This window comes from Erinaceus europaeus, chromosome 8 (genome assembly GCF_950295315.1).
Source record: "Erinaceus europaeus chromosome 8, mEriEur2.1, whole genome shotgun sequence".
Taxonomy (NCBI): domain Eukaryota; kingdom Metazoa; phylum Chordata; class Mammalia; order Eulipotyphla; family Erinaceidae; genus Erinaceus; species Erinaceus europaeus.
Window position 1 is genome coordinate 109,311,004 of NC_080169.1, and position 24,252 is coordinate 109,335,255.

General features: G+C 39.7%; 1 protein-coding gene across 3 annotated transcripts in view; it reads right to left on the reverse strand.

The window, feature by feature from the left end:
- Positions 1–205: 205 nt before the first annotated feature.
- PTN (pleiotrophin) overlaps positions 206–24,252 on the reverse strand; it is a 112,136-nt gene continuing 88,089 nt past the window's right edge. The window contains exons 4-5 of one of the 3 annotated variants that reach the window (XM_060196644.1): positions 20,311–20,469; positions 206–971 (exon numbers count right to left, since the gene is read on the reverse strand). In XM_060196644.1, coding sequence (XP_060052627.1) covers positions 916–971; positions 20,311–20,469 — 215 coding nt within the window. In that variant the 3' untranslated portion in view covers positions 206–915. Of the gene's footprint in view, positions 972–20,310; positions 20,473–24,252 lie in introns of all 3 variants that reach the window. The other 2 variants (XM_016191857.2, XM_007531505.3) reach the window with 2 other exon arrangements.

The following is a 24,252-nucleotide window of genomic DNA, read 5'->3' on the forward strand; positions in this document are numbered from 1 at the left end:
ATACTAAAAGAAAGTTTAAAGACATTGTTATCAGTACAGCTACATTTGTAGGTGTATATCAATTTGATATTTCTTTATATATTTTATAACATTTACACCCAAGAGAGATTTAATTAATTAAGCTGTATGATGAATTCTCACTGTCAACTGGGGGAGTATAGGTAGTACAAGTGACAAGATAAGAAAGGTGACAACATCAAATCACTGCACACAAAGTCATTTTTTTATTTTTCAGCATCACCTTGATTTATTTTCCCAGTCATTTTCCCCCCTCAGATGAAAACATAATTTCATCAAGAAAACAAATGTTTCTGCCAAATGATAGAATTTTGTGTCTTAACACTTTTCTTTAAAAAAAAAAGTCAACATTGAATTTGAGCATGCTCAGTAACCTCTCACTCCCATTTTGTTAAGTAGACATTTTTATAAATCCACTGGCAGAAAAAAAGATATTTCCTCAAGTATGATTATATTTTATTGCTGCTTTGTTTAGTATATTTTTTTCAATTGGAAAAAAAGTCTAGGTGAAATATTACCTAACAAGAGAAGTAGTTTACATAGTCACAACATTTAAATCGCTGCCAAGAGAAATAAATGTAAAAAAAAAATTTAAATGTAAAATATCACATAACTTCAAAAAAACTTACCTCAAACTTCTATCACTTATCATGTACTATAAGTCAACTTTCTAAAGAGGATTACACTCCTTTATTATCAGCCACTAGTGATCCTATGGTATACATTTAAAAATGCTACTACAAATTTTTTTTTCATTTTTTTTGTTTTGCCTATCATGTACTTATGCTATAGATATTTTGAATAAAATGATGAAATTCCTATGGTAGGTATAAATGCAATAGATAACTGATCCTGTTTGCTCATGTTCTCTTCATGTTCCACAGAAGATGACATCTTTTAGTCCAACATCTTCTCCTGTTTCTTTCCTTCCTTTTTCTTCTTCTTAGATTCTGCTGTTTTTTAAAAAGAGAGAAAGTAGAATAGTATTAGCAACACAGATTGGAGAGGAAAATACTCTTACTACTGGGAAGGATTGAAATGGTTAGATAGGAGATCTGGCTGGGCTAGTGGCTCCTTCTGTGAAATGGTTAGATAGATAAGTGTGTGTGTGTGTGTGTGTGTGTGTGTGTGTGTGTGTGTTTGTGTGTGTTTACCAAGTATCTATGAAAACAGCCAGAAATCATATGATCTATCTCCAAATAAATGCCTCTTATTTTATTGGTTGTCCATTACTGACAGAAAAAATAGTGTCTGGAGGTTACACTTAGAAAACCAAAACATATATGCCTTATCTAAATAATTCAATCCGGTGGCTGACGTTTTATTAGAAAGCTACAAGGGATTTGATTAGTCTATATCTGCCATGGGTCAGTTAATTAACTTTCTTCTCTCAAAATTTAAAATTGATGCTATGCCTAATTGACCTCTGTTGGTTTATTTGGCCAGCTACTCATTTGAGAATGACCACCTATGAGCCCCATGACGCTGTGAACATTTAAGATGCCAAGTCTCAGATAAAGCAGATAAAATGCAATAACCACAGCTTGACACACTAAAGAGATCTATGAGAATCTGAATTAAGTCTGTGTAATTTCCATGAAATCATCTTCGAATTTCACCTTTCATAATTATAGGAAATGCAGTATAGGAGAGAATATACCAACTATGTTCCAAAAACGAGAATGAACAGAAATATGGGGCTATCATGTGAAATGATATTACTAAACCATTCTAGATTACTTCCCCCATTTGATTCACAGTAGTGACAGACAAGTATGGGGTAGTTCCACCTGTGTAGTAAGATGACAGAAATTTCAATCTTGGCTCTATCAGCAAGTTACGCTAAATCCCTGGGAAAGTTAAACATTTCTGTCTGTCTCAGATGTTTCACTTGTGAGTGAGCATATAAAGAGTGCCACTCTAAAGCACTAATAACCTTAATCAAATATATCCTATAAAATCCACTAAAAAGGAATGTGAAATAATTGTGCATGCTCAGTAAAGTTTAGCAATGATCAATCTCCTGGTAAGGGATTATGATGAAGAGGTCATTTCTTGGTATAGTTAATATTCTTCTTCATTCAGACATATTGGGCACTAATGACAGGGCACTGGATGCCTTCAGCTACATAGGAATACCAGAATAAATATGGTCGTCAGCACAGTTTTGTTCTCTGAATCACAGACCTGTGTCCAAGAAGACTCTAAGGCAAAGGTTGCCAACTTCACGTACAAACCCCAACTTTTATCAGATGTCAGGCAAAAACAAACAACAAAATAACACTAGTATAGTCATGGGACCTTTGGAATATAACTAAAATAGGTCTACTAGTTATCTACAAAACAGAGACACCCAAATATTCATCTGCACTATTCCAGCCTTTACGTTCATGATTAGTCAACAATTTGTTTGGCTTTATATGTTAACTCTTTTCAGTCACCAAGTTCCAGATGCTAGCATGATTCCAAACAAACTTCTCTGAACACCAATGTGTCCTGGAGCCCCACTTCCCAAGAGCCCCACCCCACTAGGGAAAGAAAGAGGCAGGCTGGGAGTATGGATTGACCTGTCAACGCCCATGTTGGGCGGGGAAGCAATTACAGAAGACCTTCCACCTTCTACATCCGGCAATGACCTTGGGTCCATATTCCCAGAAGGATAAAGAATAGGAAGGCTATCAGGGGAAGGAATGAGATACTGAGTTCTGGTGGTGGGAATTGTGTGGAGTTGTACCCCTCTTATCTTGTGATTTTGTCAGTGTTTCTTTTTTTATAAATAAAAGAAAAAAAACTATTACTATGCAAAGTATTTATTTTAAGCTTCCATTACTCAAACTTCAAGGCAGCACTATTCACTGTCTGGTAAGGAGTTGCTAAAATCTTGATAGTTCTCTACTCACATGTAATGATTTCAATCATGTTGATGTTCAACTTTTGCCCTTTCTATACTGAAAACAATTAATCTTCTACTCTGTTTTTTTTTTTTTTTTAATTTTTTTTTTTCGTCCTCCAGGGTTATTGCTGGGCTCGGTGCCTGCACCATGAATCCACCGCTCCTGGAGGCCATTTTTTTCCCCTTTTGTTGCCCTTGTTGTAGCTTCGTTGTGGCTATTATTATTGCCCTTGTAGACGCAATTCATTGTTGGATAGGACAGAGAGAAATGGAGAGAGGAGGGGAAGACAGAGAAGGGGAGAGAAAGATAGACACCTGCAGACCTGCTTCACCGCCTGTGAAGTGACTCCCCTGCAGGTGGGGAGCCGGGGGCTCGAACCGGGATCCTTACGCCGGTCCCTGCGCTTCGCGCCACATGCGCTTAACCCTCTGCGCCACCGCCCGACCCCCTTCTACTCTGTTTTTTTCCTTGTCATTCTAAATATTTTTTCTTTGTCCTGTGAAAGGTGACATGATCAGATTCTCCAAATTCAAATGTACCTATAAGGTCAAAGGTTTTTTTTTTTTTTTCTTAAATCCTTTATAATGGTGTCTAAACATTTAATAATTCCTAGTCTTTGGTTGACATTTTAAGTAATATCTGTGTATTAGGATGGTAAACTAGACAATAGTCAAAGATTTTAATGATGCCATTCAAGATAAAGTTTCCTTTCACTTGCCCCAATGTCTCTATACCTCTTACTAGGACACCTCAGTATTATGTCGTTAACTGGATGTTTACAGCAGTATTTCTCTGAATTTTTGATAGAATATTTATATGTTATACCTAAATCTGAATGGATATCCTACTAATTGTTTGTATATATTTATTTAATAATACCTGTTCTTCGTTTGAGGAAATGCTTTGGGAATGGGAATGTTTCCTCAATTATTCTTAGAAAAGCCAAGTAACACATCCACTCCCTGTTACCTGAGCCTGAATTTTATTTTGTACTCACTAATTAACAACTTGCTAAGTGACAAGATATCAACATTTGCCCATTTAACCTGAGCAAGACCAATCAAGTTATTTTATGACACAAATGGCAAGTCATCATGGCAGGGCTTTGACATATTGCAAACCTTACAAAGCAATAGAGAGGAGTCAGGCAGTGGCACACTTGCTTAAGCACACATAGTACAAAACACAAGGACCTGCTCAAGGATCTGGGTTTCAGTCCCCGCTCTCCACCTGTCAGGGGAACACTTCAAGAGCAGCAAAGCCAGTCTGCAGGTGTCTATCTTTCTCTCTCCCTATCTCCCCTTCCTCTCTCAGTTTCTATTTGTTCTATCCAATAAAATAGAAAACAAAGAGGCTACTGGAAGTAGTGGATTCATAGTGGTGACACTGAGACCCAGTGATAAACTTGGAGACAAAATAAATAAACCAATAAAATAGGTCAGGTCTGTAGTATTGCTTCCAATCAAAATCAGTTTTCAGTATTTTTTTTTAACATTTTACAGACAGACTACATGAACTTTATCATAACTTGTCTCTGTGAAATTGCTAACTTCTGAATGACCTCTCAGGCTTTACCTAATCTACCTGAGGATTTCTGAATCATATTGTGGAATTTATGAATCTGGAAAGAAACAAGAACTATCTATGTAACTGATGAAACAGGGGAAATCAAAAAAGGTCAGTGATTCCTCCAGGTCAGCAATAAATTCCCCAGTGGCAGAATCAGAGAGAAGAGGTCCATCTCTGCCTCTTTCTATGGTTTCTCAAATAACACAGAACTGTCTCCTCCTACCTATCACATTTGTGGTGTCTGTGGGCCTTATATTGCATTCACATCATACTCATCCTTCAAGACAACTTTTATTTGAGTCTGCACCTGTGCTTATTTCAATGTGTCAAGCACATCACCTTTGGCCTTCAAACTTTCTCTTCACTAGCCATCAATCCCACACTTCTGCCACTACTTTCATCTTGCTAATGTCTCTTGTCCCTCAGATACTATTTTTTTAAATTTTTATTTATAAAAAGGAAACACTGACAAAACTCATAGGATAAGATGGGTACAACTCCACACAATTCCTATCACCAGAACTCTGTATCACATCCCCTCCCTCCCTTGATAGCTTTCCTATTCTTTAAGCCTCTGGGAGTATGGACCCAAGATCATTGTGGGATGCAAAAGGTAGAGGAACTGGATTCTGTAATTGCTTCCCCAATGAACATGGGCATTGGCAGGTTGATCCATATTCCCAGCCTGTCTCTCTCTTTCCCTAGTGGGACAGGGCTCTGGAGAAGCAAGGCTCCAGGACACATTGGTGGAGTTATCTGTCCAGGGAAGTCCGGCTGGAATCATGGTAGCATCTGGAACCTATTGGCTGAAAAAAGATTCAACATATAAAGCCAAATAATTTGTCAACTAATCATGAAGCTAAAGGCTAGAATGGTTCAGATGATGAGTTGGGAGTGGGAGGGTGTCTCCATTTTATACATAGTTAGTAGGCCTATTTTAGTTATATTCCAAAGGGCCCCTGACTATACTAGTTGTTCTTTTTTTCCCCTGATCCTGACATCTGATATGCAGGTCCTTGTGCTTTGCTTTTTGCGCCACATACACTTAACCCGCTGGGCTACCGCCCTGTCCTTGCACTTTGTGCCACGTGCGCTTAACCCACTGCACCACCGCCCGACCCCCACGTTTCAGTATTTTTAGATAAATCAGTGTATGCCTAGATTTTTCCTTCATATAGGTTATTATCAAATAATCACCTAGGTCAGAGGTCAGGGCATCTTTTAAAGTTTTCACTATATACCAGAAAATTTCCTTAAAAAAAATACTTTTATGTACTTATTATTGGGAAGAAGCAGAGATAAATTGAGACGGGAGGCAGAAATAGAGAGGGAGAGACACAGAGAGACACCTGCAGTCCTGCCTCACCACTTGTGAAGCTTTCCCCCGACACAGGTAAGGTCCAGGGGCTTGAATCTGTGTCCTTTTGCATTGTAATGTGTGCACTTAACCAGGTGCACCGCCACCTAGCCCCCAAAATTTCATTTTTGAATGGAAGGACTAACAAATTCTCATCAGCAACTTAGGTGATACCTTATCACTACAAATTTGTTCTCAAAAGGCAAACAAACAACCCACATCATCTCTTTTCCATCTATTCATAAGTCATATTAGAAATACAATTATTTAGACCTGTTGGTTGCTCAGTGGGTAGAGCACATGTTACCATTTGTGGGGAACCTGGCTCAGACCCCAGTCTCCATTTGCTTGGGGAAGCTTCATAAGTGATAGTACAGTATTACAGATGCCTCTCCTCGCTCTCTCTCTTCCCCATCTCTCTATCACTACTATAAAATTAAAGAAAAGGGAAATTAATAAGCAGCCAAGGAAGAGAAAGCCACATATCACGAGGCCCCAGTGACAACTCTGGTGGCAAATAAATATGAGACTCAGCATTCTACTTATACTAAAAATATCAGTCATCACTTTCTTTTAAGTAGTCAAAAATTAATAGAAATAGCATCAAGAGTGGGTCTTGAAAGAAAGACATCAACTTTAAGATTTTTCAAAAACCTCAAGCAAATTTATTCCAAGAAGTAGAAAAGTTGAGAATTCTAAAATGAGTTTACCTCACATCTTAGAAAAAGTTCTTGGGCTTGATTCCCTTTTTACAGATGATCTGCAGTGTGTATCAAAATCATTAAAATAATAATAATAAGAGAGGAAATAACTGAAAGGAGCTTGGGTTTGAACAATGCAAGTGAAACAATGTTTGTTACTGACTTAAAGAGAGTGACTTCAGGCCTTAATCCACTGGAAGGAAAGACTTATTAGAGAAGGTATAGAAGCTTTGCATCATTTACAAGGTCAGACTAGTACAGGAGAAATTTATGAAAACTGCAGGTTCCCAAGTCAAGATTGGCAGCTGGATAGAGACAGCTGGAGGCCTAACAGCGAACTACAAAAGCTGTTCTTGGGACACTGTTCAATGAACCATGAGAACCCAGTGGAAGAAAGGGATCAAAGCATTGTCAAACAGTGCTATCACTATGTAAATCTGCCCCTAAATCTGGATTTCACAAAGATCTGCTTAATGTTTTATGAGCCTATTTAAAAGAACCCACCTTGGCTGAAGAATTATCAGTGCAATTGCAAAGGAATAACTACTCCTTCACTTCATGCCAGCTGTCCTTTAGGAATTGATGGCGAGGCTGGTGGAGAGTTAAATATATAACTCACTGATCCACCTAGAATCCATCTGGTTAGACTTCCTGCCTTGGCACCACTCATTAAAGTCCCCCATTGGTCCACTTCAATTGGAACAGCCTAAGTTTAGAGGCACAATACAGGAAAGACACTGACAAGTTCTGGTAAATGGCACTTCAGGTTATTTCCCTGGGGACTTTTGGTGATCCCTGTATGAGAGCCTTTGCTCTACTGTTATACAACCTTGCCCCAAAGCCTGCTTAGTGGTTTTTTTTTTTTTTTTTTTTGAAACTGAGAGACATCAAAGCACTATTCAGCACTGACACATGTAGTACCTTGGATCAAATATCATGCACGCAAATCCTGTCCTTTATTTCCTGAATGAAAATAATTATTTCAGGAGCCAGGGCTATGACTGTGTAACCTCACTTTGGGTCTTACCCCAATGTGTCCAGCAAGTAAGATTCCAGGAAAAAAAATTCACCTGTTTCCAACTCTTTGGATGAGTCAGTCTACAAATATTGTATTATTCCTCTAGCAAAACATTTTTCCTTCCCTTGTCTCTACATGCTAAGCAACAACCAGCCCACTTAGATTTCCCTAGAGAGTCCCAGAGTCTTTACATCAGTGCAAGGCTGGCTGAAATAATCAGGAGAGTCTGAAATATCCCCAATGACAATACTTGTTACTAGGACAGCAGTGCTCAAGCTCCTTGTGCAGTCCCAGGTCACATTAAACTCCACAGTGGAGAAGAAGCAATTATTGATCCAGTCCAGACCCCAGTCTGGGAGACTTCAGGGTATAACAGGTTGCATTACACCACTAAGAATGCAACCCAGGGAAGAAGTCCAGCTTAAGAAGTGTAGCAGCCAAGGTTATCATTTAGTTCAGTGCAGTTATTATATAAAAAGCATCCAGAGGCAAGACATGATGATCATCAGACATGACTCCTTTATAAATGGGCCCAAGTTTTCTAATATTAATATTTGGGGATTACCATTAAAGCACAGTCATTAGTTTACTTTAGAATCCTCAAAGAGATCTCTCAGGGAGTATTCAGTTAGGGAGGGCATTGGTATAATAGAAAAGAATTATGGAAAGAGATTGGCTTGGCTTCAAATTCAAATTTCAATGCCTAGAGGACTTTGTGCAAGCTGCAACTTCTCTGAGATGCTATGGGGATTAAGCAAGACAATGCACACTAAAGTATGTTTCTCAAATCACAAAAACTCAGATGAATAGCAGCCATCTTTATGATGCTGAAGAACTGTTGCTGGTGATAGTTACAACTTAAAATATTGAGCAGAAATTCTCAATCTGCAACTAGTTAAATGGGAATCTGGGGAATGTTATGCATGTAAAAAAAAAAAAAAGAAGTAGAAACGTAAAGCAGAAATTGACTGAGTTTGGAGTATGGCACCAAATTAAGAAAGCAGAAGTACACTAGAGTTTGCAGTGAGTACCTCCCAAATACTTCCTCTCCACTTTTCCAAGCTTTGGGTCCATGATTGCTCAACAATTTGTTTGGCTTTGTATGTTAACTCTCTTTTCAGTCACCAGGTTCCAGGTGTCATCAGGATGCCGGCCAGACTTCCCTGGATTGAAGACCCCACCAATATGTCCTGGAGCTCAGCTTCCCCAGAGACCCACCCTACTAGGGAAAGAGAGAGGCAGACTGGGAGTATGGACCGACCAGTCAACGCCCATGTTCAGCGGGGAAGCAATTACAGAAGCCAGACCTTCTACCTTCTGCAACCCACAATGACCCTGGGTCCATGCTCCCAGAGGGATAGAGAATGGGAAAGCTATCGGGGGAGGGGGTGGGATATGGAGATTGGGCGGTGGGAATTGTGTGGAGTTGTACCCTCCTACCCTATGGTTTTGTTAATTAATCCTTTCTTAAATAAAAAAAAAAGAAGAAGAAGAAATAAATGCAAAAGTTTCAGGAGATAAAGGGACCCTCCACCTGATAACTAATGTGTATAAACACTGTTATATTAGGCAGCCTTCCCTAATAAACTAATTATTATATACCTGGTTTTGTGTGTGTACAGATAATGAGCCTCTGAGCATGGAATTTACCAGGGGAGAAGGAAGTAGACACACAGTGAGAGTGAAACCCTACAAATATTTATAGATCTTAGTTGATGCGTCTGTCCTGGAAATTAGAAGATCAAATTCTCTAACAAAGACGGGAATAAACTACTCGGCGGACTTTTCTCCCAGATGAACACATTGTGCTCAACCACTGATTTCTCTGCAGTTTGAAATCACTGAAAGAAGTCAGAGTTATTTATTCACTGAAATCTTCAAAGAATAGAGGCTAGGAGGTATAGTGAATTTACAAAGGTGAGTGAGATTTAGAAACCCCTCAGTGTAGCTCCTAAATCTCACTCCTAAAGAGTTTCAAGTAGGGGAACAGGTGGTAGCGCACCTGGATGAGAGCACATATTACAATGCACAAGGACCTAGGTTCAAGTCCCTGGTCCCTAGCTGCAGGGGGCAAAGCTTTGCAAGTGGTGAAGTAGTGTTGCAAGTGTCTCTCTTCCTCTCTGTCTCCCCCTTCCCTCTTGATTTCTGGCTGTTTCTATCCAATAAATAAAGATAATGAAAAAATTATAATAATAAAAGAGTTTCAGTGTTGAAAAGGGAAGTACACACTATGGAGGAATGTATGAATGAATGAATATCCTATTAGGGGATGTATGAATGTATGAATGAATGAATATCCTATTAGGGGATGTATGAATGAATGAATGAATGAATGAATATCTTATTAGGGGAATGAACCCTAAAGGGAAGGAAAAGACTTAATGCATGGGAAGGGAAATCTGGTGAGATTTTGCTATTTTAAAAAAATTATTTATTTTTGAAGTTGGGCAGTAGTGCAGCGGGTTAAGCACACATGTGCAAAGCACAAGGAATGGTGTAAGGATCCTCATAGGAGAGTAGCTTCACAGGTGGTGAAGCAGGTCTGCAGGTGTCTATCTTTCTCTCCCACTCTCTGTCTTCCCTTCCTCTCTCCATTTCTCTCTGTCTTATCCAACAACAACATGAGTAACAACAACAATAATAACCACAACAACAATGAAAAACAGCAAGGGCAACAAAAGGGAAAAGTAAATAAATATAAAAATGATTTATTTTAATGAGAGAGGTGAGGGAGGGGGTGGGAGGGGGTGGGTGGGAAGCCTGAGCACTGCTCAAGCTTATGGTGGTGCTGGGGATTAAACCTTGAACCTGGGAACCTCAGGCAAAGTACCCTCTTTGCAAAACCATTATTCTATCTCCACAGTACTAATTTTTTCCATTTTTCATTTTTTATGGAGCTAGAACCACGCACATGCATGATTTCACCATACAGTGATCTGGCCTGCTTATTCATTCAGAAAGACACTGAGATGATAAGGTGCTTTTAAATTTTATCAAGGCCAGGAAAAAAACATGTGAGATTTCATCACTTCTTGGTTGACTCTTTATTGATTTGTTTATTTTTTGCCTCCAGGGTTATCGCTGGGGCTGGTACCTGCACTACAAATCCACTGCTCCTGGAGGCCATCCCCCCATTTTTGTTGCCCTTGTTGTTGTTATTATTGATTGTTATCATTGCTATTGTTGGACAGGACATAGAGAAATCAAGAGAGGAGGGGAAAACAGTGAGGAGGAGAGAGATACAGACACTTGCAGACCTGCTTCACCACCTGTGGGGAGCTGGGGGCTCGAACTGGGATCCTTTGGCTAGTTCTTATGCTACACACCATGTACACTTAACCTACTGCACTACCGCCTGGCAGCCTCTTTAATTACTTTTGAGAGAGAGACAGAGAGAGAGAGAGACACAGAGAGAGAGAGCTGATTCCATTCCCGACCTTTTGTCAGTGTTGCTGCACCTGTTTGTGGTGTTGGGGCTTTAATGTGGGTTGTGCGCATAATAAAGCAGACCCCCTACTCTTTGAGCTATCTTCCAGTTCCTGCGTGAAGATTTTAAGCCCACTTCAGTTGCCATGTAACTATCTTGTTAATTACTGACTGGTTATCTACCCAGCCAGAGGGAAGGACACATTTTCTTTCTTTCTTTCTTTCTTTCTTTCTTTCTTTCTTTCTTTCTTTCTTTCTTTCTTTCTTTTTATTTTTTATTTTTTTCATTTTATTGGATAGGTCAGAGAGAAACTGAGAGGGCAGGGGAGATAAAGAATGATAGACACCTGCAGACTGCTTCACCGCTTGTGAAGTAAACCCGCCCGCCCTACAGGTGAAGAACTGGGGGCTCAAACCAAGGAACTTGCTCGTGTCCTTGCGCTTTGTAGTGTAAGTGCTTAACCGGTGAACCACCGCCTGACCCCCAGGACTCATGTTTCATACCACTGTCACCTCACACACCTCCTGAATCACTGCAGACTTTATAATTGACTTCATAAATAAATGATGAAAGTGGAAACAATGCCAAAGGACCACACACTTCTCACTTCCCCAGGATCTTTCACTGTGTGCAGTGCATTGGGATTTATGCCTTTGCTTTTCTCACTGTCCTTTAAGTTCATGAAGCTCATCAATTTATCCTTGGTGTTAATGCTACTTTATAGAATTCACTTAATCTGTATTTGCTAAATGGAAAATTAGTATTTGTAGAATAAGCAGCAGCAACCTATGAGCTGCTAGGGTGAGGGAACCACAGGTGCAGAGGGAAGGGTATGGAGGAACCAATCCGGGAGTCTGGCATGGCTAGGCAGAGTATGTCTGTGACATCTGGAGTAAGGATCAGACAAGAGTCGATTCAGATGGTGACTGAACAGCAGATCCCACTCAGTAGCTGGGATCAGAATCTGTTGCTTACAGAAAGCCATGGTGAAAAGGGGATTTTAGGAACATTAAGTAGATCTACAATTCCCCACTGTTCTTAGATGAGAAGCCAAGATATCTGTACTTAATAGGTATAGGAGAAGGAATATTGTTACTATCAGACATACAGAAACAGGCTGACTTGGAATAAAGCCCTGTCCCTTCAGGACCAGGCTGTGACACACCTGGTAGAGAGCACATGTTACAATGCTCAAAGAACCAGGTTCAGGACCATGCCCCTCCCATAGGAGGGACGCTCCACAAGTGGTGAAGCAGTGCTGCAGGTGTCTCTCTCTCCCTTTCCTTTTTTTTTTTTTTTCCCTTTTCCTACAGGGTTATCACTGGGGCTCAGTGTCTGCAGTATGAATCAATCCACTGTTCCTGAAAGCCATTTTTCCCCATTTTTATTGCCCTTGTTGTTGTTATTATTGTTATCACTGATACTGCTGTTGGACAGGAAAGAGAGAAATCAAGATATGAGGGGAAGACAGAGAAGGGACGAGGAAAATAGAAACCTGCAGACCTGCACCGCTTGAGAAGCTACCCCCAAACCCCCACAGGTGAGGAGTTGGGGACTTGAACCAGTGTTCAAGTACTTCTAGTTCTCCTTCTGGGATCCCTTCTGTGACATTGCTGGACGTTGTGGTCTATTTACAAGGTCATTCTGTTACATTGGTTTGGTCTCACTCCCGCTGCCTCAGGGAGATATTTTGGTTTAGTCCTTGCCTTTTCCTGCTTCTTGCTTCTCCCCGCCCCCTATCCTATGTACTTCCTTGGTTCCTGACTCTGCCGCTGGAGGAGAGAGAGGAAAGACAAAATTGGGTTGTGATTAGATTAGATTAGTTTTTTGAACCGTTCTCTCGTAAATACAGAAATACTGCTTCTCCGCTCAGCCATGTGTCCCTGGTCGTCTGTCTCCCGCAGTGAAGCTAGCTCGGCATACTGGCTCCATGAACTTTGACTGACAAACCAGGATTCTTAAGACAGTCCTTGTGCTTCATGCCACATGTGCTTAACCCACTGAGCTACTGCCCAGACCCCGTTTCTTTCTCTTTTGATCTCCCTGCTTCCTCTCAATTTCTCTGTCTCTCTTCAAGATAAATAAATAAATGAAATATATAACAATTTGTTTATTGAAAAGTCCTGCTCCCTCTAATTTTTAAGTATACAACTTTATACTTCTATAAAGTATATATCTTCTATACGTCATCTATCACCCCAAACCTCAGTTCCTTCAGATGTAAATGGAGGTGATATGGTAACTATTTCACAGAGGTTCTTTTGTGAATTTCCAGTGTACAATATATAAGCAATTCATGGAACATAGCTCAAAATACATCAAACTCAATGAATAAAAACTGTAGTCTATAGTATAAACTATAATCATCATAATTATTTTGCTTGAAAAGATGCTGAGGGAAATACCATTTTCATAAATCCATTTGGAAGGTAGGAGTCCTGGCAAATAAGGCAAGTAGTGCCAGTAATTTCACATCTATAGCTTCACCTCATTTTTACAGCACTGTGATGAGACATTCACCTCGGACTTTATTCTATAGCAGACAAAATGCTTGTCATTCTAATAAGGGGAAGAGTTAGACCCACTCAGTTCATGTACAGTTTCCCAGATAGAAAATAGAATACAGATGCTGAAAGATTTCCACAAGCAGATTAAAAAAAGGAAGTATGAGGAGTCAGGCGGTAGCGCAGTGAGATAAGCGTAAGTGGTGCAAAGCGCAAGGACCGGCCTAAGGATCCCAGTTCGAGCCCCCGGCTCCCCACCTGCAGGGGAGTCTCTTCATAAGCGGTGAAGCAGGTCTGCAGGTGTCTATCTTTCTCTCATCCTCTCTGTCTTCCCCTCCTCTCTCCATTTCTCTCTGTCCTATTCAACAACGAAAACAATAATACAACAAGGGCAACAAAAGGGAATAAATAAATATTTTTTAAAAACTTAACAAAAAGGAAGGATGGAATGAATGAATGAAGGCAGGTAGGTAGGTAGGAAGGAAGGAAGGGAGTAAGGAAGGAAAAAAAAAAAGAAATCTAAACCATGAGTTCAAATTGCATAAGAGACATTTTCCCTCTGATGAAGAACAGAATCCCCACAAGGCATTCATGCTGCTTCTTTTTGGTAAAATCCAAGAGCAGAAACCATCTACCCTGGGAGAGGGGGGAGTTCTCAGTGGGGATCCCATCCCAAAGCAGCCTACAGTGGGACTCTGCCCCCGTCACCTCTCTCAACACAGTTAAGTCTCCCAATCACACACACACACACACAAAAAAACCCTCCCTTACACCACACTCATTCCTCAGGGATGTCAGAGACAAAAAAAAAAAAAAGGTTAGAAACTTTTTTATCTTTAAAAAGAACTCACAAAAGAATCTATTTAGCAGGGAGAGAATCGAGAGTGCTGGGAACATCACTCTCCTGACCCTTTTTCTCCCTGTAATAATCAGCTGCCAAGTGCTGTGTCCCGCACATAGTTGAGTCTTCCACTGACACAGTTGCTGTTCTTTTGATATTTCAAGATGAATTGTCAGACCTAAGGGGGGAGCTAGGCAGCTTTCCAACAAAAAGAGCAGCAAGATGGCAAAACTTTTCAAAATAGCAGAGAATAAGTTAAAAAAAAAAAAGGAATTGGAATTATCATAAGCAGGGAGACTGAGTGAGGACCTGGTAACAACAGAGCACACACACTGATAGGTAAGATAGCAGGAGGGATTAATCTTTCCCCTGGACCTTTAGACCTTTATCCATGTAGACCCATCTCCGACTGTTTTGGAAACCATCTAAGAATACCCTCCTATATAGACAAAACTGAAGACTGACAGGAATACCATGTAGGCCTGTGCTATCAAAAGAAGTTGAGGGGGTGGGAGATAGTTCAGTGAAGAAGTGCATGGCTCAAACCCCTATCATGTTTAAGGCCCTGGGTTCAACTATAGCATCACAGGGAAGTACCCAGGACAGTATCAAGGCAGCTTCACAAACAGAGGAACAATGCTTAGGTGTTTTCCTACCTCTCTCTTATCTCTGTCTTTCTCTCTTGGCAATCTCTCTCTCTCTCTCAAAAATGGTCCAGGAAGACTGCTAAGCAATAGTGAGCATGTATAAAGTCCTGAGTTCTTTCCCTCAAATCAAATAAAGAAAATTAAACCTGATTTTAACAGTGTATCTTATTTATTTATTTTTTTAAATTTTTTATCTATTTATTTATTTTCACTTTTGTTGCCCTTATTGTTTTTTATTGTTAGTGTAGTTATTATTGTTGTTATTGGTGCCGTCGTTGTTAGATAGGACAGAGAGAAATGGAGAGAGGAGGGGAAGACAGAGAGGGGGAGAGAAAGGCAGACACCTACAGACCTGCTTCACTGCCTGTGAAGCGACTCCCCTGCAGGTAGGGAGCCGGGGTCTCGAACCGGGATCATTATGCCTGTCCTTGCACTTTGCACCATGTGCGCTTAACCCGCTGCGCTACCGCCAGACTCCCTTTAACAGTGTATCCTATGTCTGTGTCTTGTTCAAGAAGACACAGATAGTAATTTTAATGGGAACAGTAACTCAAGACTTTAGAATACTTCCAGATGATGATTAGGATTAGCTCATATTATCTGGAAGCTCTGGGGAAATTTCAGTTCACACAGGTGTCTTCTACTCCAGCTCCCCACCTCTAACTTCATATGAACCAGACACTCTAGTGATAATAGCAGAAGTCCATTCTGCTGGGCTACACCCGCTGATACAGACTGAAGCTCAACTCCTCCACAGATGGACCCATCCTGATCATTCCACATGGTTTGGCTACTTTCTTCCAGGGAAATTAATGAGTTTGGAAGTTAAAGTTAAATTTGCAGACTTCCTCGCAGCAAGAGCTTACAAGAAGCTCTGCTTGTAGCAAATCGAAATGCTTAGAGGAAATTTGGAGGTGGAAGTAAACAAGTAAAAAAATTATCAAAATTTAAGGAGACTTGATATTCTGGCAAGAGAAGAGCAGGAGTGTCTGTGTTTGACGGTACAACGTACAACGATGGAGATGTATCCCATGTTTGACCCTTAACATTATGATTCTGAGCAGTGGGTCACTGAGGCAGAAGGACTTCCACTACACCAGTCATTGTGATAAAATTAGAAATTACAGCATGCTTCCTGGGAATGTGCCATCCAGACCAAAGCTGCTGGCTTCCTGAAGTCCTCTGAGATATATAAACAAAATCTTTGAAGCACGCTTACTTCTGTTTGGCTTGCTAGAGTAGATTTTAATACATCTGGACATCCCAGATGGATACAAAGAATTTTAAGTAGATTAATTTAGTCATTTCTGAGGTTTCACGACTCTGAATCTACTTTTTCCAGACAGAGAAAGAGATAGAACTATAACACAGCACTACCACTTCTTCTAAGATGATGAGAGTCATGCTCAGGTCTAGGTCATACTTGTGGCAAGCAGGTGCACTATTCAGTAGAACTATCTTGCCATCATGACACAGAAATTTCTAAATATTTTTATTTATGGGGGTGGTAGTGCAGTGGGGTAAGCACACATGGCACAAATCACAAGGACTAGTGTAAGAGGGGACTGGGGGCTTAAACTTGGGTCCTTGTGCATTGTAAGATGTGAGATAAACTTGGAGCCGCATGACCCAGCCCCAGGAATAATTCTTCTCAGTAGTCATTTCACAGGCCTTCCTCACTTTAACTCTCCTCAGTCACAATCTTTCCTATCTTATCTTGTCTAGTATGTTTCTCATAATGAAAATCATGTTTCCATACTAATCCATTATCATTTTCCAAAACAAAGGAAGCCAAAAAACAAGCAGAGTTTTTTTTTTTTTTTAAAAAAAAAAAAAACAAACATAAGAAAGAAAAAGGAAGGAAGGATGGAAGGAAGGAAAGGAAGGAAGAAAGAAAGGTAGAAGCTGCTGTTTCTCTTTGTGTGTGTGTGTGTTGTTTTTTTTTTTTTTGCTTGAGGCAGAGAGTGTGTGCAGGAAACCACAGCACTGAAGCTTCTGTCAATGCAGTGGGGGCCAGGTTCCAAGAGGGGTCCATGCATGGCAGAGCAGCCCACTATCCAAGTGAGCTAAGAGACTTGTATTTGATAAGGACTGTGATGGGGGAAAAACATTCATAACTATAAAGCCAGTGACTGTGTTATATGAAATAACTCAATTACTATCTCAACAAAATGCTGATTTTTCTCTAGATCCTAGTACTCTGTCTTATTTATTTTGGAAAGTCTAGTAGCTAGAAAATAACCCTTTCCTATAATTTCCAAGTTTGAAAAAAAAAAAGGTTGGGAATGGGAATGAGGGAGATAAATGACATCGACAGAGAATAAAATGTGGAGCTGATTCTATGACTATTGAATGGATAACTATTTTATGGAATCTTCACTCATGGCTATTTGAGAGAACTAGTATAGACATATGAAATATATATTATACATATATATCACTTAAATCAGAAACCATGTTATATAAAGTGTCTGAATCCATTAATAAAATCTTCTAGATGACACAACTCCCTAACTTAAAACCTAGCATGAGTTTTTTTTTTTTTTTTTTTTTTTTGCCTCCAGAGTTGTTGCTGGAGCTTGAGCTTGGTACCTGCACTACAAATCCACTGCTCCTGGAGGATATTTTTTCCTCTTTTGTTGCTCTTCTTGTTTATCATTGTTATTATTGCTGTCGTTGTTATTGGATAGGACAGAGAGAAATGGAGAGAGGAGGGGAAGACAGAGAGGGGAAGAGAAAGACAGATACCTGCAGACTTACTTCATTGCCTGTGAAGCGACCCCCTTGCAGGTGGGGAGCTGGGGACTTGAACTGGGAACCTTATATGCTGGTCCTTGCTCTTTGTGCCATGTGCACTTAACCTGATGCGCTACTGACCCCTCCCCCCAGCATGAGCTTTTATTATTAGACTGTCTAGTGAAGCCACATTCATGAAACCCTCCACTGTTGGAGAGAAAAATCAATAGGTTTTCCTGAAGTATATGCTGCATCCAGAGGAATTTGCATTAATGATCTGTATAATGTCTGATTGTCAGAACTCAAGGTAATAATCTCTGTAAGGCAACCACACACACGCGTGTTAATTTACAGATGCACACGTGCGACAACACAAAACTGTAATGCTGTTACTTCGAAATAAGATTTCAAATTACAGAATGTCTGTTCATTAGGGATTTTTTTTTTGCCACCATTTCTCAACTGAGAGCCTGAACTATACTTTTAACTTTCAATGTATGTTGCCAGATGGAAAAAAAAATTAAAGTGAAGTTACTAATTAAAAAGGAATCCATACTTAATGTGTTTACCAAATATTCTCAGGGCTCTATTTTAATCTTGTTTCCACTCTGACATTGTTATTGTAAACTTTCCAACATTTTTCACATTTACACAGCCCATGAGTCTTCCACAGGTAGCTATGTCTATTTTAAAATAAACTTTTTTTAATTGAATAGACAGAGACAAACTGAGAGAGGAGGGGGAGATAGAGAGGGAGAGAGCTAGAGAGACACCTGCAGCTCTGCTTCACTAATCATTAAACTTTCCCCCTACAGGTGGGAACCAGGCGTTTGAACCTGGGTCCTTGCTTACAGTACAGTGAGCACTTAACCAGGTGAGCCACCAACTGGCCCTTCTGATAGCTATATCTTTACCTCCCTCATTAATCTGCAGTTTCTCTAATCCACAGAGAAAACAAAGATTGTGCGTGTGTGTGTGTGTGTGTGTATTCATTCATCTGTGTGTTTTCTCTCAATTAAGCTCATTCTAGAATAGCGCTTATTTTCACTTACTATCCAAATATTTCAAAATGCACTTTAATTTTTCAAATTCTTAGTTTAGCTGGTCCGGTTTATATTTGGGATTTTTTTTAAATTCATATAAAAACTTCTTTTTATTTTATTTTTTATTATCTTTATTTATTTGATAGAGACAGCCAGAAATTGAAAGAAAGGGGAAGTTGAGAGAGAGAGAGAGAGAGAGAGAGAGAGAGAGACAGAGAGACACTGCAGCACCGCTTCACTACTTGAGAAGCTTTCTCCCTGTAAGTGGGGATGGGGTCCTTGTGCTTTGTAACATATGCACTCAACCAGGAGCGCCACCACGTGGCCCCCTATAAAAACTTCTTATGTGTAACACAGATTGACTTTTTTTTTTCCTATGCTCTCTTTATGATGAATAGCTTGATTTTTTTCTTTTTCTTTTCTTTTTTTTTTTTTGCCTCTAGGGCTATCACTGGGGCTGGGTGCCTGCACTAGGAAGCCATTGTTCCTGGTGGCCATCTTTCATTCCATTGTTGTTGTTGTTGCTATTATAATTGTTGTTATTACTGTTGTTGTTGTTGTTGTTGGATAGGACAGAGAGATGAGGAAGAAAGAAAGTGAGAGAGGAAGATAGACACCTGCAGACCTGCTTTACCACGCATGAAGCAATCCCCTGCAAGTGGAGAGCTGAGGGGCTCCAACTGGGATCTTTGCACTTAACCTGGTGTGCCACCACCCGGTCCCGTGAATAGATTGATTTTTCTAATGGCATTGTAATCAATAAATTTGAAAAGGTTATCTTTGTGCTCTCCAAGTTTTGGAAGTATCTCACTCAATCGATGTAAAAGATAATACAGATTGGCGCAAAGCGCAAGGACCGGCATAAGGATCCCGGATCCAGCCCCTGCCTCTCCACCTGCAGGGGAGTCACTTCACAGGCAGTGAAGCAGGTCTGCAGGTGTCTATCTTTATCTCCTCTGTCTTCCCCTCCTCTCTCCATTTCTCTCTGTCTTATCCAACAACGACATCAATAATAACTACAACAATAAAACAACAAGGACAACAAAAGGGGATAAATAAATATTTTTAAAAATTTTAAAAAGATAATACAGATTGTCTTTCTTAGGATCATCAAAATTCCTGTACACTTTCCAGGATGCAATACAAGTCTAAGCTTTGAAACATACAGTAACCATACAATGGCCTCACCATGTCTGTCTTGAGTTGATAACTCGCGCTAGAAGACTCAATTAGTCCTTTCTTCTGTATAAAGGGTGCCATGGTTTTGTAACTCCAAGTTCTTTTTAATTAATTCATTATTTTTACTTCATGAAAGAGAGAGAACCCAGATGTTGAACTTGAGCCCTCAAATATGCAAAGACTGATTTCAAGTAGAATTCATTGACTTCCTACTGGCAGTACATTGATCTGATGCTCAACATATGCTTAGTTCTTTTCCCTAGTCTTTGCTTAAAGTAATGTATCTAAGAAAATTCTGGTATCTGCACCTAAAAATTCCCAGTTGAGTTCAACAATCTAATCATATGGAAACTGTGATGTGAGAAAAAGAACCTACCTTGAGGTTTGGGCTTAGTCATTTTGCCACAAGGCTTGGAGATGGTGACTGTCTTCTGGCAGTCGGCATTGTGAAGGGCTCGCTTCAGACTTCCGGTTCTGGTCTTCAGGGCGGTATTCAGGTCACATTCTCCCCAGGCTTGGAACTGGTATTTGCACTCTGCTAAAGGATCAAGTAGAAATCTTTGAAATCCTCGTTTAGTAGCAAGGGAATACAGACTTACATTTTTGTCTTTAGGATGCTTTTGTGTGAGATGTTTATAGATTTACATGTAAGAATAACACAGTACTCAGTTAAGTGCACATATTACCATGCCTGACCCTGGTTCAAGCCCCTGCTCCCTACCTGTAGGGGTAATGTTTCACAAAAAGTTCTTCAGGTGTCTCTCTGTCTCTTTCCCTTTCTATTTGACTCCCCCCATACACACACATAATTGCTCTCTGTCCTATCTAATACAAATCAGAAAGAAAAAAAAATGGCCATCAGAGACAGTGGTTTAGTTTTTGTAGTGCTGGCACCAAGTTCCAGCAATAACTCTGGAAGCAATTAAAAAAATAACAATTTAAAAATTAAAAATAATTATGGAATATATGATCTTTGAGATGGTTTTGTTGTTGTTGTTGTTCAGCACACATTTCTGAAGATCTGCCAAAGCTGTGTTACTGATAGTCTACTCATTTTTGTGGCTGAAAAGCTTTTCATGGCATGGATTCACCACAGATAAAGCTGCTATATTTACTGCTGTACAGATTTTTGTGGGGACAGGGGTTATTATTTCTCTAGAACAAATGCTCAAGAATGCAACTGTTGCAGTATGTGTAAAAACTTCACCAGCTGAGGTGTAACAGTGAAACATCCTATAGAATGCCTGGGTTCAAGCCCCTGGATCCCACCTGCAGAAGGTAACAGGGGAGCTTCCTAAACAGTGAAACAGTGATAACAGGTGTCTGCCTCTGTCTTTACTTCTTTCTCCTCAATCTTTCTCTGTTTCTCACCCTCTACCAAAAAAATGGCCACTGTAAATGGTGGAACAGTATCCCCTCTCTCTCTCTCTCTCTCTCTCTCACTCACTCTTCTTTCTCCCTCTTTTGCTTGTATCTATAAGAAAAAAAAAGAAAAGAAATGGCTATAAGGAGAGGCAGTGTCATTTTGTGGATGATAAGCCCTATTAATAACAGTAGTGGCAATAAACAAATTTTCACTAGTTTTACTCTATATATAATAAATATAGCTGCATATACATATATATTCATGTATACATAAAATATTATAAGACAGTATTTTTCAGTATTACTGAAACATTTTGCATTCTCATCAGCAATCATAATCTATAATTACTGCTTTGGTACTTGCATTTGGTGATATTTTTAATTTTGACTACTTGAAGAGGAATAGAACATGTAGTGAAATGCTATCTTCAATGGGAAAAACTACTGAACAGATTTTCAGGTACACACCTGCCACCTGCATATCGTCTTTCATTGAAATGTCAGTTCATGCATTTTGCCCAACTTCTAACTGCACTGTAAGTTTTGAGGATTCTTTATATAGTCTAGATTTAAATACTTTTGGAAACATTTGGAATTTATATGGATGTATCTTTATGATCTGAAAGTACAGTATAAGGCAACTGTATACTGGATGTTTTTTCATTTGTTTATAGAAGTTGTCTCTGCTAAACTAAAGCAGTCCAATGTTTAAAGACAATGAAAAAGACATTGTCTTTCTTTGCTAATCTATAGTCTGAGTACTTGTGTTTAGAATAGAGAAGCACTTGAGCTTTTATATCTTACCAAGGCTTAAAACAAACCTAGAATAGAAAAAAAAATATGTATTCATTGGTTGTTTTAAAGTTCTGTTGAAATATTTCTTCTCAAACAGATGAGATCAACAGGATACTGGAAAAGTAATAATCAGTGAGTCAAAGGTCTAAGAAAACTCTTCGAGGCAGGGTAGTGGTGGACTTGGTTGAGCGGACATATTACAATGTGCAAGGACCTGGTTCGAGCCTCTGGTCCCCACTTGCAGGGGTAAATCTTTGTGAGTGGTGAAGCAGTGTTGCAGGTTTCTCTCTGCCTTTCCCCCAGTCTGTTACCCCCTTTCTTCTTGACTTTTGCCTACCTCTATGCAATAAATAAATAGAAATAATAAAAAAAGAACTTTAATGTTCCCCCTCCTAAATTTCATGTAAATCTAAGAGCCAGTGCAGAGAGTTGGGGAGGTATCAAAATGGAGAGAGATAATATATGTAGGTAATAGAAGACAGGTTTGGAGAGAGAAGATAACAAATAAGAAAAAGGGGGAAGGAACAATTGCTGAAGGCACCACCATATGAGCTGCTTGACATGGTACCACATCACAGGAAGTTCAGCACGGCTGGACTCTCAAGGCCAAACTGAAACCATCTTGCCTTTTGCCATGTATAGGGCTTGGGATCAAGCTCTCTGTCGTCTTATTAATCTTTACCTATCTTTACCTAATCTTTTACTTTATCAATCTTTGCCTCAGAGCATGACCAATAACAAAAATAATGACAAAACCTGCACTGCACTCTGTAAGATTGATCATAATGGAACAAGCAATATCAGTAATGCAGAATTTTTCAGGAGGCTCCACTAGAAAAAAATGTTTTCTCCTTTATCTACACCACTTCCTTTAGAATTCTCCCTAAAATATAGAGAACGATTGGTGGTTCCCGCAGTGGAGGGCCACCTTACATAGCATAATTAATAAATGGAAAGTTATGGTACCTGCTTAGATACAACGGGCCTTTTAATCTACCACCCACCACTATGCTCCCACTTCCTTATGCAGGAGTAGCACACAAGAACATAGGTCACATAGTGAGCATACACAGAAGATGGATTCCAGCTAGAGAGCTTAACTTTATGGAGAGGTTGGCCAGGTCAGCACCACCTTGGTGCCTTCTCAGTAAGGAACAAAACAAAACTCCTTGATCAAACAATGGAACAGATTTGATGAAAAATGGGCTGCTCAATTGGTTTAAGGCCCCTAGAAACATAACAAGCTTGAACTTTCTATGAAGCATTGGCTTCTGATGCATAGGGGCAAGATGATGGCATAAACAGACAGGAAGAATATTAATCTTAATCAATAGGACATCTACCTAGCACACAGGTACAGGAATAACAAAAGACATAGAAACTGTGATATGATCTCTAGGGAGGAAAGTGCCCCTGGGATGTGAATGTTCCACAAAGCAGGAGGTGTTCCCTACCCATGCTGTTCTTGGTGATTTTTGTATTAATAATAAAAGCCTTGGTGATTTTTGTATTAGTGACCAAAGCCTTGGTGATTTTTTTTTAATAATCTATACCGTGGTGATTTTTGTTTTAATGATATAAGCCTATGAGACTATAAAAATAAAGTTCTACTTAAGTCTGACAGAGATGTCTGCTTGAGCTTGATTCAGCATCAACTCACTGACCTCTCATTCATTCTATGTCAACGCCCCTCCTCCTCCAGGACATTCTAATCACCTGCTGGGGCTGGCCCCTGGCAAGCAATATAATAGAAATAAAAAGTTAAATCAATGAACATAATTTGAAGGGATCAGAATGTATTTTATGTTCTTAATAGCAAGGCAGTGGTTCTCAACCAGAAATTCTTCTGATTCCCAGTGCACATCTGGCAATATAAAGGGGCTTTGTTTTTAGTTGTCACAGCTTTGTTTTTAGTTGTCACTGGCTACAGAGGGATACAACCAGAAACCACTGGGCCAGGGATGCTGTTAAGTTTCCTACAATTCACGGGACAGCCCTGTGAAAGGGAAAATCATCCAGCCATCCCCAAAGGGCAGCTGTTGATATTGAGAACAACTAGCTTGGCAAAATGGCATTTAGTTTGTATTCCATAAAATAAAGGTATTTAACATAAACAGCAATCAACCTCAAGGAGGTATTTGTTGGTAGACTGGGTCAA